Below are 16,242 nucleotides of genomic sequence, written 5' to 3'. Positions count from 1 at the left end.
CCTAAGCTGAGCGCCACCTTCGCTTCAAATGATGCCTTCTCAAAAAATGGCTCTAAGGATGGTTCAAATGGCTCTGAGCACTATGGGACTTAACATCTATGGTCATCAGTCCCCTAGAACTTAGAACTACTTAAACCTAACTAACCTAAGGACAGCACACAACACCCAGCCATCACGAGGCAGAGAAAATGCCTGACCCCGCCGGGAATCGAACCCGGGAACCCGGGCGTGGGAAGCGAGAACGCTACCGCACGACCACGAGATGCGGGCGGCTCTAAGGACTATGGGACTCAACATCAGTCCCCTAGACTTAGAACTACTTGAACCTAACTAACTTAAGGATATCACACACATCCATGCCCGAGGCAGGATTCGAACCTGCGGACGTAGCAGCAGCGTGGTTCCAGACTGGAGCGTCTAGATCCGCTCGGCCACAGCGGCCGGTGATGCCTTCTCACTAACAGGGAAACATCACCATCTTGACCTCATATTTAAAGGAGAAAAAAGCACCGTTCTCAGCTATCAGCACCAGAAATCCATCCCGCATGGGTATTTGATCCATAATTCCGATATACGTAGTTACTTCGCGCTCGGCGGGCCAGAGTGGCCGAGTGGTTCTAGGCGCTATAGTCTGGAGCTGCGCGACCGCTACGGTCGCAGGTTCGAATCCTGCCTCGGGCATGGATGTGTGTGACGTCCTTAGGTTTAAGTAGTTCTAAGTTCTAGGGGACTGATGACCTTAGAAGTTAAGTCCCATAGTGCTCAGAGCCATTTGAACCATTTTTGTCTTAGGAAACCACATAAACAAAACTACGCCACATGATGTTTACACTCGTGTTACGTTGTTGCTCAACATGTACCAACATAACACAAAACTAATAATTCTAGTGAAATCGTCGCTATCCCTGTGCCATGGAGAGAAATTTTTTCCTCGCGCTCGTGGTAAACAAATAGAAATGATGTTTAAAATTTTATTTCTGTGGGGGCGTCAGCCTCAATGTGTTTTGAGAATGAAAATACAGTCCAAGTATGCTGTAATCTGTTGATTATCCGTGCAATTAGACAATTTCAACCGTGGGTCAGAGTGAAGCTTAAAACACGCGTTGAAAATGATCCACCGTTGAAACTGGCTAATTGTACTGACTACTGCCTATTTGGACCATGTTTTCATTCTCAAAACAGAAATGATGAGGGAAGAAGCAGGCTAGACGCGGAAGGACACCAACTGGAGGCGCTACGTACCAACGACAGCGTCGTGGAAGTCGAGCTGTGGCGCGGCGGAGGCGGCAGCGGCGGCGGCGGCAGCGGCCAGCGGCAGAAGCAGCAGCGAGAGCGACAGCGCGGACGGCATGGTGCAGGCAGCGGCGGCTGGCGGCGAACCGCGCCTTAAGTATCCGCCCGGCGCCCAAGGACACGGCTGAGTCACCGCGCGACACCAATACGCCCACCTCTGCAGCGCCGAGGCTGCTGCTGCTGCTGGTGCCCCGTGTCAGTCTGCCCGTACGTCAGTCGCGTGTTTCCTCTCGCCAATACTGACCTCAGTCAAGAGGTGCGGAGAGAGTCTGCTCTCGGTGGGAACTACGCAGCAGCGAGTGAGAGTGAAAACGTATGACGGTGACTCGCGCAGCAACAGAAGGCACGGGACAGGGTGGGAGCTGTTTCAGTAACACCAGTGAATCCCCAATTGTTTAACACTCAGAGGACTGGCTGTTGTGAACTACCAGGAAGGACCGCTAACGGCCATTTTCAACGGTTATGTTATCTTTCTTTTCTCCAGTTTTCCGTATTAAAATATCACTAGTGTTTTATCTTACCTTACCAATGCGCATGCTTAAATTTTTCTATAGAAACTATATATAGGAAAAAAAAGCGCTCCGTCTTCAGGCCACGAGAGGCCTACCGGGACCATCCGACCGCCGTGTCATCCACAGTGGAGGATGCGGATAGGAGGGGCGTGGAGTCAGCACACCGCTCTCCCGGTCGTTATGATGGTATTCTTGACCGAAGCCGCAACTATTCGGTCGAGTAGCTCCTCAATTGGCGCCACGAGGCTGAGTGCACCCCATATATAGAAAAAAGGATCGACATAAAGAATGCGTCGTAAATACAATTTTCATTGAAATTAAACTCTGGTACTAAACTTACAAATGCAAATAAGCGTAAAAACACAAAATAACATTTTTTTCTCTGTAACTTTTTCTCGGTCAAAGCCACAGACATGCCACAAACGTACAATGAGCTGACAAAAGTCAAGGGATAGCGAATACACATACACTATGTAATTAAAAGTATCTGGACACCCCCAAAAACACACGTTTTTCATTTAGGTGCCGTGTGCTGCCACCTACCGTCAGGTACTCCATATCAGCGACCTCAATAGTCCAGAATGACATTTTCACTCATCAGCGGAGTGTGCGCTGATATGGAACTTCCTGGCATATTAAAACTGTGTGCCGGAACCGAGACACGAAATCGGGACCTTTGCCTTAAGCGGGCAAGTGCTCTACCAACTGAGCTACCCAAGCACGACTCACGTCCCGTCCTCACAGCTTCACTTCTACCAGTACCTCGTCTCTTACCTTCCAAGGCAAAGGTCCCGAGTTCGAGTGTCGGTCCGGCACACAGTTTCAATCTGCCAGGAAGTTTCATATCAGCGCACACTCCGCTGCAGAGTGAAAATCTCATTCTGGAATCATCCCCCAGGCTGTGGCTAAGTCATGTCTCCGCAATATCCTTTCTTTCAGGAGTGCTAGTTCTGAAAGGATCGCAGGAGAGCTTCTGTTAAGTTTGGAAGGTAGGAGACGAGGTACTGGCAGAAGTGAAGCTGTGAGGACGGGACGTGAGTCGTGTTTGGGTAGCTCAGATGGTAGAGCACTTGCCCGCGAAAGGCAAAGGTCCCGAGTTCGAGTCTCGGTCCGGCACACAGATTTAATTCGACCTCAATAGTCATTAGACATCGTGAGAGAGCAGAATGGGGCGCTCCGCGGAACTCACGGACTTCGAACGTGGTCAGGTGATTGGGTGTCACTTGTGTCATACGTCTCTACACGAGATTTCCACACTCCTAAAGATCCCTAGGTCCACTGTTCCCGATGTGATAGTGAAGTGGAAACCTGAAGGGACACGTACAGCACGAAAGTGCACAGGCCGACCTCGTCTGTTGACTGACAGAGACCGCCAACAGTTGAAGAGGGTCGTAATATGTAATAGACAGACATCTATCCAGACCGCCACACAGGAATTCCAAACTGCATCAGGATCCACTGCAAGTACTATGACAGTTAGGCGGGACGAGTGAAAACTTGGATTTCATAGTCGAGCGGCTGCTCATAAGCCACACATCACGCCGGTAAATACCAAGTGACGCCTCACTAGGTGTAACGAGCGTAAACATTGGTCGATTGAACAGTGGAGAACGTTGTGTGGAGTGACGAATCAAGGTACACAGTGTGGCTATCCGATGGCAGGGTGTAGGCATGGCGAATGCCCGGTGAACGTCATCTGTCAGCGTGTGTAGTGCGAACAGCAAAATTCGGAGGCGGTGATATTATGGTGTGGTCGTGTTTTTTATGGAGGGGGCTTGCACCACTTGTTGTTTTGCCTGGCACTTTCACATCACAGACCTACATTAACGTTTTAAGCACCTTCTTGTTTCCAACTGTTGAAGAGTATTCGGGGATGGCGATTGCATCTTTCAACACGATCAAGCACCTGTTCGTAATGCACGGCCTGTGCGGAGTGGTTACACGAGAATAACATCCCTGTAATGGATTGGCCTGCACAGGGTCTTGACCTGAATCCTACAGAACACCTTTGGGATGTTTTGGAACGCCGACCAACATCGATACCTCCCCTCAATGCAGCACTCCGTGAAGAATGGGCTGCCATGCCCCCAGAAACCTTCCAGCACCTGATTGAACGTATGCCTGCGAGCATGGAAGCTGTCATCCAGGCTAAGGGTGGGCCAAGACAATATTGAATTCCAGATGGAGGGCGCCACGAACTTGTAAGTTAGTTTCAGCCAGGTGTCCGGATACTTTTGATCATATAGTGCATATAGAATACGCTAGTATCGCCTACATAAGATATAAAACGGCTGTGCATTGGTGTATCTGTCATTTGTAGTAAGATGATTTATGTAATAAGCTTTCCGATGTGATAATGGCCACACGACGGGAATTTACAGACATTGAATGCGGAATGGTAGTTGGAGCTAGACACAAGGAAAAGTCCGTTTCGGAAATCGTTAGGGAATTCAGTATCTCGATATCCACAATGTCAAGAGTGTGCCAGAGTCCAGGTACTACTTCTTACCACGAACAACGCAGTAGCCGACGGCCTTCACTTAACGACCAGGAGCAGCGGCTTTTGCGTAGAATTGTCAGAGCTGGCAGACAAGCAACACTGAGTGAAATAACCGCACAAATCAATATAGGACGTACGACGAACGTATGCGTTAGGACAGTGCGGCGAAATTTCGCGTTAATGAGCTATGGCAGCAGACCACCGACACATGTGCCTTGGCCTGCAGCACCTCCCCTGGACTCGTGACCGTTTCAGTTGGACCCTAGACGACTGGAAAACCGAGGCCTGGTCAAATGAGTCTCGATTTCAATTTGTAAGAGCTGATGGTAGAGTTCGAGTGTCGCGCAGACCACACGAAGCCATGGACCAGGTTGTCAACAAGGCACTGTGCAGGCTGGTGGTGGCACCCGAATGCTGTGGGCTGTGTTTACATGGAATGAACTAGGTAATTTTGGAAATTTATGGTAGGGATTATGGAACCAAACTGCTTAGGTCATCGGTCCCTAGGCTTACACACTAATTAATCTAACTTAACCTACGCTAAGGACAACACACACGCCCATGCCCGAGGGAGGACTCGAACCTCCGACGGGGGGAGTCGCGCGGATTGTGACAAGACGCCCTAGACCGCGAGGCTACCCAGCGCAATGAACTAGTTCCTCTGGATGTTCGGCTAACTGTAGACCATTTGCAGCCATTCATGGACTTCATGTTCCCAAACGACGATGGAATTTTTATGGAAGGCAATGCGCCATATCACCGGGCCACAATTACTAGCGATTAGTTTGAAGGATATTCTGGACAATTCGAGCGAATGATTTGGCCACCCATTGAAGATTTATGAGACATAATTGAGAGGTCAGCTCGTGCACAAAATCCCGCACCGGCAACACTTTCATAATTACGGACGGCTATAGAGGCAGCATGGGCTCACAGGGGATTTGCAACGACTTGTCGAGTCCATGCTACGTCCAGTTACTGCACTACGCTGGGCAAAAGGAGGTCAGACACAATATTAGGATGGATCCCATGATTTTTGAGACCTCAATGCGTATTTCATTAAAGAAAAAAGTATCGAAGTAAAGAATACATCGTAAATACAATATTCATTGAAACTAAACTTTGATACTGAGTTTACGTATGCAAATAAACATATAATTATAAAACAACATTTTTATCTCTATGACTTGTTCTCACTCAACGCCCCAGACAGGCCATAAACATTTATTTATCAGGAAACAGAAACAAACGTGGACATAAATTGCTGTCACATTACGAGAAAATAACATTGGTGTTCTCTATGACATATTTTCAATCAAAGCCACCAGCTTTACCAAAACACTTTGCACACACGTACTGAAAACCTCCAACTCATGTACCACACATCAGTTTCTTGCACTGCACACAGAGATTTTTAGTTTTGTTTGAAGTTTTGCGTCCTCCTATCTGGCAGGTCTTCCGTCCCAGTACCTTACATATTTCAGAGGTCGCAATGATTGTATAAACAGGTCCTTTCCTTGATTGCATATACGCAGAGGAGAATTCATCTGCTAATCTGTAAAGAAACATTCGCCAGGTAAATTTTGCTCCTGTAGTCTCTCTGTAAAGGATCCTATCACAGATTAGGCATAGGCTGCCTATGACAGCCAAATTTGACAGTGTACGCACGAGGCATATGTTCCAGAATATCAACTCCAAATTTTGTGGACTTGTAGAAGGTCATCTGAAAGAAAACATCGACGCAGCACAATAATCAGGAGCGCCAAACTCCTGCAAAGCACAGCAACGCATTGACAGAGAACAGCAACTTAAGTATGTCCACTGTTCCACTAAATAAAGTAAAATTGAAGGAAAAAGAGGGAACGAGATCACAAGAGAGAAATAAAATAAACTAAGTAGATGTAAAAATCCATTATTGCGTCTTTAGGGACATGAAACGTAAAAAATGTCACACCGGTCAAAATCACCGGAAGTGGTCCCTTAAGGTAAAAATTTTTATAATTCGTTTAGCTTTTGTAATGTTTTCCTTTTACAGAAATTATAAACTACCAAAGTACATTAAACTTCATTAAATGTAAGCCCCCTAAATGAAAACGTATGCTATTCATTAAACGTTAAACAACGCTCACTCTTCAGATAGAGCGTTACGGTCGTTTCTATGTAGAAAACAGTTTCAAAAGTATAATTACTTTACAAACGAGTTCATATGTTAAATGTTTGACGATAAGCACGTAAGCGAGAAAAGTTTAGAAAAGGTTTGAAATTATGCTTAAAGTTTGTTGGAAGTCGGTAAGTGCTCTCATTATTAAATAATGTATTAATATAGTCTGGGTAATTTTCGCTCCATTGTAAGAAAAAGTAAGTTTTACACGCATCTCAGTGTTTATAATATTATGTCTCCCTAACTATGTGTCGAACATTGATATAATTTTGCAGGTACATTCAGTGATATATGAAGATAAAATGTGCGAAGTGTACTGCGAATAGAGTTGTTGTTGTTGTTGTTGTTGTTGTGGTCTTCAGTCTTGAGACTGGTTTGATGCAGCTCTTCATGCTACTCTATCCTGTGCAAGCTTCTTCATCTCCCAGTACCTACTGCAGCCTACATCCTTCTGAATCTGCTTAGTGTATTCATCTCTTGGTCTCCCTCTACGATTTTTACCCTCCACGCTGCCCTCCAATGCTAAATTGGTGATCCCTCGATGCCTCAGAACAAGTCCTACCAACAGATCCCTTCTTCTAGTCAAGTTGTGCCACAAGCTCTTCTTCTCCCCAATTCTATTCAATACCTCCTCATTAGTTATGTGATCTACCCATCTAATCTTCAGCATTCTTCTGTAGCACCATATTTCGAAAGCTTCTATTCTCTTCTTGTTTAAACTATTTATCGTCCACGTTTCACTTCCATACATGGCTACACTCCATACAAATACTTTCAGAAACGACTTCCTGACATTTAAGTCTATACTCGATGTTAACAAATTTGTTTTCTTCAGAGACGCTTTCCTTACCATTGCCAGTCTACATTTTATATCCTCTCTACTTCGACCATCATCAGTTATTTTGTTCCCCAAATAGCAAAACTACTACTTTAAGTGTCTCATTTCCTAATCTACACTCCTGGAAATTGAAATAAGAACACCGTGAATTCATTGTCCCAGGAAGGGGAAACTTTATTGACACATTCCTGGGGTCAGATACATCACATGATCACACTGACAGAACCACAGGCACATAGACACAGGCAACAGAGCATGCACAATGTCGGCACTAGTACAGTGTATATCCACCTTTCGCAGCAATGCAGGCTGCTATTCTCCCATGGAGACGATCGTAGAGATGCTGGATGTAGTCCTGTGGAACGGCTTGCTATGCCATTTCCACCTGGCGCCTCTGTTGGACCAGCGTTCGTGCTGGACGTGCAGACCGCGTGAGACGACGCTTCATCCACTCCCAAACATGCTCAATGGGGGACAGATCCGGAGATCTTGCTGGCCAGGGTAGTTGACTTACACCTTCTAGAGCACGTTGGGTGGCACGGGATACATGCGGACGTGCATTGTCCTGTTGGAACAGCAAGTTCCCTTGCCGGTCTAGGAATGGTAGAACGATGGGTTCGATGACGGTTTGGATGTACCGTGCACTATTCAGTGTCCCCTCGACGATCACCAGTGGTGTACGGCCAGTGTAGGATATCGCTCCCCACACCATGATGCCGGGTGTTGGCCCTGTGTGCCTCGGTCGTATGCAGTCCTGATTGTGGCGCTCACCTGCACGGCGCCAAACACGCATACGACCATCATTGGCACCAAGGCAGAAGCGACTCTCATCGCTGAAGACGACACGTCTCCATTCGTCCCTCCATTCACGCCTGTCGCGACACCACTGGAGGCGGGCTGCACGATGTTGGGGCGTGAGCGGAAGACGGCCTAACGGTGTGCGGGACCGTGGCCCAGCTTCATGGAGACGGTTGCGAATGGTCCTCGCCGATACCCCAGGAGCAACAGTGTCCCTAATTTGCTGGGAAGTGGCGGTGCGGTCCCCTACGGCACTGCGTAGGATCCTACGGTCTTGGCGTGCATCCGTGCGTCGCTGCGGTCCGGTCCCAGGTCGACGGGCACGTGCACCTTCCGCCGACCACTGGCGACAACATCGATGTACTGTGGAGACCTCACGCCCCACGTGTTGAGCAATTCGGCGGTACGTCCACCCAGCCTCCCGTATGCCCACTATACGCCCTCGCTCAAAGTCCGTCAACTGCACATACGGTTCACGTCCACGCTGTCGCGGCATGCTACCAGTGTTAAAGACTGCGATGGAGCTCCGTATGCCACGGCAAACTGGCTGACACTGACGGCGGCGGTGCACAAATGCTGCGCAGCTAGCGCCATTCGACGGCCAACACCGCGGTTCCTGGTGTGTCCGCTGTGCCGTGCGTGTGATCATTGCTTGTACAGCCCTCTCGCAGTGTCCGGAGCAAGTATGGTGGGTCTGACACATCGGTGTCAATGTGTTCTTTTTTCCATTTCCAGGAGTGTAATTCCCTCAGCATCACCCAACTTAATTCGACTACATTCCATTATCCTCGTTCTGCTTTTGTTGATGTTCATCTTATACCCTCCCTTCAAGACACCATCCATTCCATTCAACTGCTCTTCCAAGTCCTTCGCTGACTCTGACAGAATTACAATGTCATCGGCGAACCTCAACGTTTTTATTTCTTCTCCATGGATTTTAATACCTACTCCGAATTTTTCTTTTGTTTCCTTTATTGCTTGCTCAATATACATATTTAATAACATCGGGGATAGGCTACAACCCTGTCTCACTCCCTTCCCAACCTCTGCTTCCCTTTCATACCCCTCGATTCTTATAACAGCCATCTGTTTTCTGTACAAATTGTAAACAGCCTTCCGCTCCCTATATTTTACCCCCGTTACCTACAGAATTTGAAAGAAAGTATTCCAGTCAACATTGTCAAAACCTTTCTCTAAGTCTACAAATGCTAGGAACGTAGGTTTGCCTTTCCTTAATCTTTCTTCTAAGATAAGTCGTAGGGTCGGTATTGCCTCACGTGTTCCAACATTTCTACGGAATCCAAACTGATCTTCCCCGAGGTCGGCTTCTATCAGTTTTTCCATTCGTCTGTAAAGAATTCGCCTTAGTATTTTGCAGCTGTGACTTATTAAACTGATAGTTCGGTAATTTTCACATCTGTCAACACCTGCTTTCTTTGGGATTGGAATTATTATATTCTTCTTGAAGTCTGAGGGTATTTCGCCTGTCTCATACATCTTGCTCACCAGATGGTAGAGTTTTGTCAGGACTGGCTCTCCCAAGGCTGTCAGTAGTTCTAATGGAATGTTGTCTACTCCGGGGGCCTTGTTTCGACTCAGGTCTTTCAGAGCTCTGTCAAACTCTTCAAGCAGAATCATATCTCCCATTTCATCTTCATCTACATCCTCTTCCCTTTCCATAATATTGTCCTCAAGTACATCACCCTTGTATAGACCCTATATATTCTCCTTCCACCTTTTGCTTTCCCTTCTTTGCTTAGAACTGGGTTTCCATCTGAGCTCTTGATATTCATGCAAGTGGTTCTCCTTTCTTCAAAGATCTCTTTAATTTTCCTGTAGGCAGTATCTGTCTTACCCCTAGTGAGATAAGCCTCTACATCCTTACATTTGTCCTCCAGCCATCCCTGCTTAGCCATTTTCACTTCCTGTCGATATCATTTTTGAGACGCTTGTATTCGTTTTTGCCTGCTTCATTTACTGCATTTTTATATTTTCTCCTTTCATCAATTAAATTCAATATTTCTTCTATTACCCAAGGGTTTCTACTAGCCCTCGTCTTTTTACCTATTTGATCCTCTGCTGCCTTCACTATTTCATCCCTCAAAGCTAACCATTCTTCTTCTACTGTATTTCTTTCCCCCATTCCTGTCAATTGTTCCCTTATGCTCTCCCTGAAACTCTGTACAACCTCTGGTTCTTTCAGTTTATCCAGGTCCCATCTCCTGAAATTCCCACCTTTTTGTAGTTTCTTCAGTTTTAATCTACAGTTCATAACCAACAGATTGTGGTCAGAGTCCACATCTACCCCTGGAAATGTCTTACAATCTAAAACCTGGTTCCTAAATCTCTGTCTTACCATTATATAATCTATCTGATACCTTCTAGTATATCCAGGGTTCTTCCATGTATACAACCTTCTTTCATGATTCTTGAACCAAGTGTTAGCTATGATTAAGTTATTCTCTGCGCAAAATTCTACCAGGCGGCTTCCTCTTTCATTTCTTAACCTCAATCCATATTCACCTACTATGTTTCCTTCTCTCCCTTTTCCTACTCTCGAATTCCAGTCACCCATGACTATTAAATTTTCGTCACCCTTCACTATCTGAATAATTTCTTTTATCTCATCATACATTTCATCAATTTCTTCATCATCTGCAGAGCTAGTTGGCATATAAACTTGTACTACTGTAGTAGGCTTGGGCGTCGTGTCCATCTTGGCCACAATAATGCGTTCACTATGCTGTTTGTATATCTCGCGAAGAGACCATGAGGATAAAATCAGAAAGATTAGACCCCACACAGATGCATACACACAATCCTTCTTTCCACGAACAATACGTACTGGAATAGAAGGGAGAACCGATAGAGGTACTCATGGTACCCTCCGCCACACACCGTCAGGTGGCTTGCGGAGTATAGATGTAGATGTAGATATAGATGTAGGTTAGTGCGTCCCTGCAACGCAGTTCCTCCCCGCACCATAAGGCCTGGCTCACAAAAAAGATCATGCTCGACAATGTTCTTGGGTGCATTAAGTGTTCCCACCTCTCGCCTTGTGAGGGTACGCCTAGAATCGCTACTCGGACTGAATCTGCTCTCATTCGAGAAGAGCACGTGACGCATTCCTCTTTGGCGCTGTCCTTATGCTCTTGGCGTTATTGCAAACGGTGCTGCAGATGTGTGTCAACGGGTTACAGTGCACTAGTCGTCGGGCACGTAGACCACCCTCATGCAGTTGTCGTGCCACTGTGGAGCATGAGATTGCGTCCTTTTCACTCCTGTTAAATGTGGTTGCAATTGCACACTCTATTTGACGTGGGTCCTTTCTTGTCTGTTTCATAATGTAGCGATCATCTCCAGCTGTAGTTGGCCGCGGTCGACCACCTCCCCTCCTTCGGAACGCTGCCCATGTGCCTGAAACAATGCTGTGAGCATTCCCAAACTCCTGAGCTACACTCGTCATACTTCCTTCTTCCATTTCCCCGACGATTCTTCCCCGTGCGAATCATTCACATGTTGTCTCCGGGTCATGTTCTAATAAAAAATACATCTGCAGTGCACCGTAACTGCTCGTTGATTGGCACACACTGTCTTTTTCCGTTCCTTCAACTATTTCGTGTTGCGGGGTCAACCACATTTGGCTCTACAGTTATGCCGACCTCACGCCACGTCACGCCTAGCTTTGTGCCCACAACTGGAAGACCTCTGGCACCATGCTCCTGGACTTTCATTCGTTCCTTCCGAGTAGTTAATATGCTGTTACTTTACCTATCTCGTCCCAAAATTTTGCAGAGAAGTATAACGTTTACTGCACGCTACACTGCTAAAATAACACAGATCCATGACTTTTTTCATCATAGTCATCATGTTTCTGTAAACAGCGTTCGGAACGTTTTACCAATTGTCCCTTTCGTCAACGAGAGAAATGCGCTCTACGGTCACAGAGTCATTTGAGAATCACTGTGTGACCGTCCTCGTCGTTAGACTGTCTCTTTCCTCACAGACGTTCTTTCAGCTATCGGAAAATATGGAACTCGCAAATGTCAAGGTCTACACGTCTCGATCAGAGGCATTGCTTTCCAGCACGCCCTCGTGCACTATAAGTTTGACTGTACTCAAGAAGCTACTTTTATGTGGAATCATGTGTGACTTGTAAAGCTTGTATTGTTCTCTTTCTTACCTGGATGATGGTCGATGATCGAAACCGGTTTTACTACATAATATACACAAAAAAGCACTGTGTTACGCATTTCTTGAAATATATTTCTGCTGTTAGCCCCCGAAAGAAAGGTTTAACACAAGATACTTTTGAGTTACTTGCATGAGGAGGTGCCGACGTGGCTGGGCTAGCAGCGTGACGAGTAACGTTCCAGTGAGGTAAAAGAGCGTATGACTGGCCCACTTTCTTTCAACAATTGGCAGATCATAAGAAGTTGAGTAAGGTGGGAGAGAAGAGTACTAACCCTCCACAAAAAGCTAAACGAACTGTTTTCCCCGGCGTGGAGAGGAACAACTGAAAGAAATACACGTTCGTACAGCAATGGTTTGAAGTTGGTGTCCGATGATGTCTCATTTCTGCTTGACTGGAAACGGATCTGGCGATCGAGCAGACCAAGGCAATATGTCGACACTGTAGAACATATTGGGTTACAACAGCGATATGTGGGCAAGAGTTATCCTGTTGGAAAACAACCCCTGGATTGCTTTTCATGAATATCAGCACAACAGGTCGAATCACCAGACTGAAGCCAGACTGAAGTACAAATTTTCGGCCAGAGTCTGTGAAATATCCACAAGAATGCTCCTATTGTCATACGAAATCACACCCCTTACCGTAACTCCAGGTGTAGGTCCAATGCCTCTAGCACGCAGGCAGGGTGGTTGCAGGTTCTCAACTGGCCTCCTTCTAACCAACACACAGCCATCACTGGCACCGCGGCATAACCACCCTCCATCAGAAAACACAACAGGCCTCCACTATGCCGTCCACTGAAGCTGCAAATGGAGGTGGTATGGGGTCAGTGGAATGCACACTACAGGGCGTCTGGCTGGAAGATGTCCTTGAAGTAACCGATTTCTAACACTTCCTTGTATCATTGTAGAACCAACTGCTGTTCAAATTGATGCTGCAGATGCAGTATGGTTCACCACAGCCATACGGTGAACACCATGGTCTTTCCTCTCGGTGGTGCAACGTGACCTTTAGGGACCCCGTCATCTTGCGACTGTACAATCTCGTAACCGCCGCTGTGAGCAACCATGTGCTGTAACTACATACCTGCTAAGTCTTTCTGCAATACTGCAGAAGGAACATCCAGCCTCTCGTAGCCCAATTACACGACCTCATTCAAAATCAGTGAGGTGTGGATAACGGCGTCTTTGTCGCCTTAAAGGCAGTCTTGACTAACATCAACTCACCACGTCCAATCTCAAAGGTAACTAACGCTCACGAGCGTTACAGCGTGTATTTAAATCAAACCTTGTTTGCATCCTCATAGTGACATTACTGGCGCCACCCTTATGCGACAGGCGTGAAATTTGAATAAACATCATCTGTCAGATGTATAAACACGGCTACCAACTTTCACGTATATCGCACAACTCCTTCATGGTGGAGTAATTTTTTTCCGTCAGTGTAGATAATTTGCGACTTAAAAGATGAGATCAGTTGTATTTTCTCTATTGACCGATCTTACCGGACACAAAACATAAATTTGACAACCTGATGCCTTACCTTACGTGAAAATCATTCAGATTATTTAATAGAACTGAAGAGGAAACAACAAGTGAATTTAGCAGGTTCAAAATGGTTGAAATGGCTCTGAGCACTATGGGACTTAACATCTGAGGTCATCAGTTCCCTAGAACTTAGAACTACTTAAACCTAACTAACCTAAGGACATCACGCACATCCATGCCCGAGGCAGGATTCGAACCTGCGACCGTAGCAGTCGCGCGGTTCTGGACTGAAGCGCCTAGAACAGGTCGAATTTAGCAGGAAGTAACTTGATGATCACAGAGCTGCCAAACATGTTATTTGGTGTTGCCAATTATACTAGCCACAGGAGTAATAAGTTTGCACAGCTGATGGTTTCCCTGCGGGGGCTTGGAAGTGAAGACCTTAGCTCGGGTCTGAAAGTTGCATCGCCGAGTTGACCCAGGACCGGAATATCAGAAGTATTGGCCGATGACCTTTACTCTCATTTCTGTGTATAGGCTTGGCGGCTACAGCATAGAGAGTAATAACACTCAGACACGCCGATTGCAAGCTGAAAATCATAAAGCATTAGCTGTCACAATTATTATCGGTTTTTTTTTTCTTACGCGAATCGCAAATTGAAAAACACATTCACTAGACGTGATACGTTTTTTGAAGCGTCTACGGTGGCTGTAGTGTAAGCATGATGTGTACTTGATGTATATTTTGATCTTTAAAGGCTTCAAAAATGTATTTCTTGAGGACACTGTAACTGGCACAAGCCGCAAAACAGAGGAACGCAAATTGAAAAACAGGGCATTCATTGTGAAATGTGAACATCCACGGAGAAATTCCGTAAGTTACAGGTAGTACAACGCCTCAAATCGTAGACGTGAACTGTGCAAACAAACAACGTCCACTACCGAAAACACGCTGCAAAGGCACAAAGAAATTAAAGCAGGAGTTTAAAAAGGAAAACAATATGCTAACAATACAGACTTTAATATTTATTTCTGAAGGAAACTGACATTCAGTCTATCACAATTCAGAAGAACGAAAAGTAAGGCTATTTTTTGTTATCTCAAATTCATCTTTCACTTCCCTCTACTGCTAGCTCTTGCATCCTCCCAAAAATATGTAAAATATTTCATCTAATATTTATTCAGCTTTAATTTCCCCTCCCACTTTTCTTTTTACATCTCTATTTTTCGTACACTGTCGTTTCACTTGCCTGTCACTCCATCGTCCCTAAATTAATAAACATATCAAGCAGTTTTCGTTAAAATTATACCTTGTGTTCTAAAGTCTCCCTCTACCGCATCCATCGTTCATTTTCCTCCTCTACCATTCCTCCCAAAACGCGTGAAACAGTTTCCTTTTAATTCCCTTGTTTCATAACCCACTCTTCATTATGAAAAACATCCTTCCTTTATCCCTTTCCTATCTCTCGTAAGAAAAAGCAACTGTGATCTACTTTTCTTGCTTTTCAGTCTTTTATTTTCTACTTCTACTCTCTTCCCTGTTCCATGCTCCCTCTCTACCTCCTTCCTTCCTTTCTCTCTCCCCCCCCCCCCCCCCCTCCACTCTCTCTCTCTCTCTCTCTCTCTCTCTCTCTCTCACACACACACACACACACACACACACACACATACACACACAGAGAGAGAGAGAGAGAGAGAGAGAGAGAGAGAGAGAGAGAGAGAGAGAGAGAGAGGGGGGGGGGGGGGGGATTAGCACTCAGAGAGTCGCACGTAGTGACTAATGACAGCAGCATATCAATTTCTTCAGGCAGCTATTGGAAATCTATAGAGACTGGCAAAGCAGGCTTTCCGTTAAAGGGTGTGGCACTGGTGACAGCCTGAAGGATGATGATTGGTTTGTGGGGCGCTCAACTGCGCGGTCATCAGCGCCCGTACAAAGTCCCAATTTTTAAACAACCCAATGTTTACTCAGTCCAATCTAGCCACTATCATTGATGATGATGATGATGATGATGATGATGATGATGAATGATGAGGGCAACAGAAACACCCAGTTCCCGGGCAGAGAAAACCCCAACCCGGCCGGGAATCGAACACGGGACCTAGTGCTCCGGAGGCATCAACGTTAGCCACTAGACGACGAGCTGCGGATGTGACAGCCTGAAGGAAGAGCTGTTCCAAGCTTCTTGCCGCTTTAATCATGCCCGTGTGGCTCCGGGTTGAGGAGGGCGAATAGGTCAAGACAATAAGACGCTTTTCCGGAGGTCGTGGGCTCGAATCGTGATCATGACATACACGATTTTCTCTTGAGTTCGTATTCGTCTATGCGTGTCTGTGTCCCTAAATAAACATTTTTGAATTAGTCCTTAAAAAACTTCTTTGAATTTGAACAAATAATTGATAGTTCTATTACAAAGTCGGTAAATGTCGGTCGGTCTCTTTAAAACATACATATCTC

At 45.9% G+C, this 16,242-nt stretch overlaps 1 protein-coding gene across 1 annotated transcript in view; it reads right to left on the bottom strand.

The window, feature by feature from the left end:
* LOC126183713 (kunitz-type serine protease inhibitor dendrotoxin E-like) overlaps positions 1-1,352 on the bottom strand; it is a 51,641-nt gene extending 50,289 nt beyond the window's left edge. Inside the window, exon 1 of the mRNA XM_049925900.1 lies at positions 1,243-1,352. Within this exon, the coding sequence (XP_049781857.1) occupies positions 1,243-1,351 (109 nt within the window). The 5' untranslated portion in view covers position 1,352. The remainder of the gene's footprint in view (positions 1-1,242) is intronic.
* Positions 1,353-16,242: the final 14,890 nt, after the last annotated feature.

Source organism: Schistocerca cancellata, chromosome 4 (genome assembly GCF_023864275.1).
Source record: "Schistocerca cancellata isolate TAMUIC-IGC-003103 chromosome 4, iqSchCanc2.1, whole genome shotgun sequence".
NCBI lineage: Eukaryota > Metazoa > Arthropoda > Insecta > Orthoptera > Acrididae > Schistocerca > Schistocerca cancellata.
Note: the sequence above shows the minus strand (reverse complement) of the source record. Positions and strands in the feature narration are given on the sequence as shown.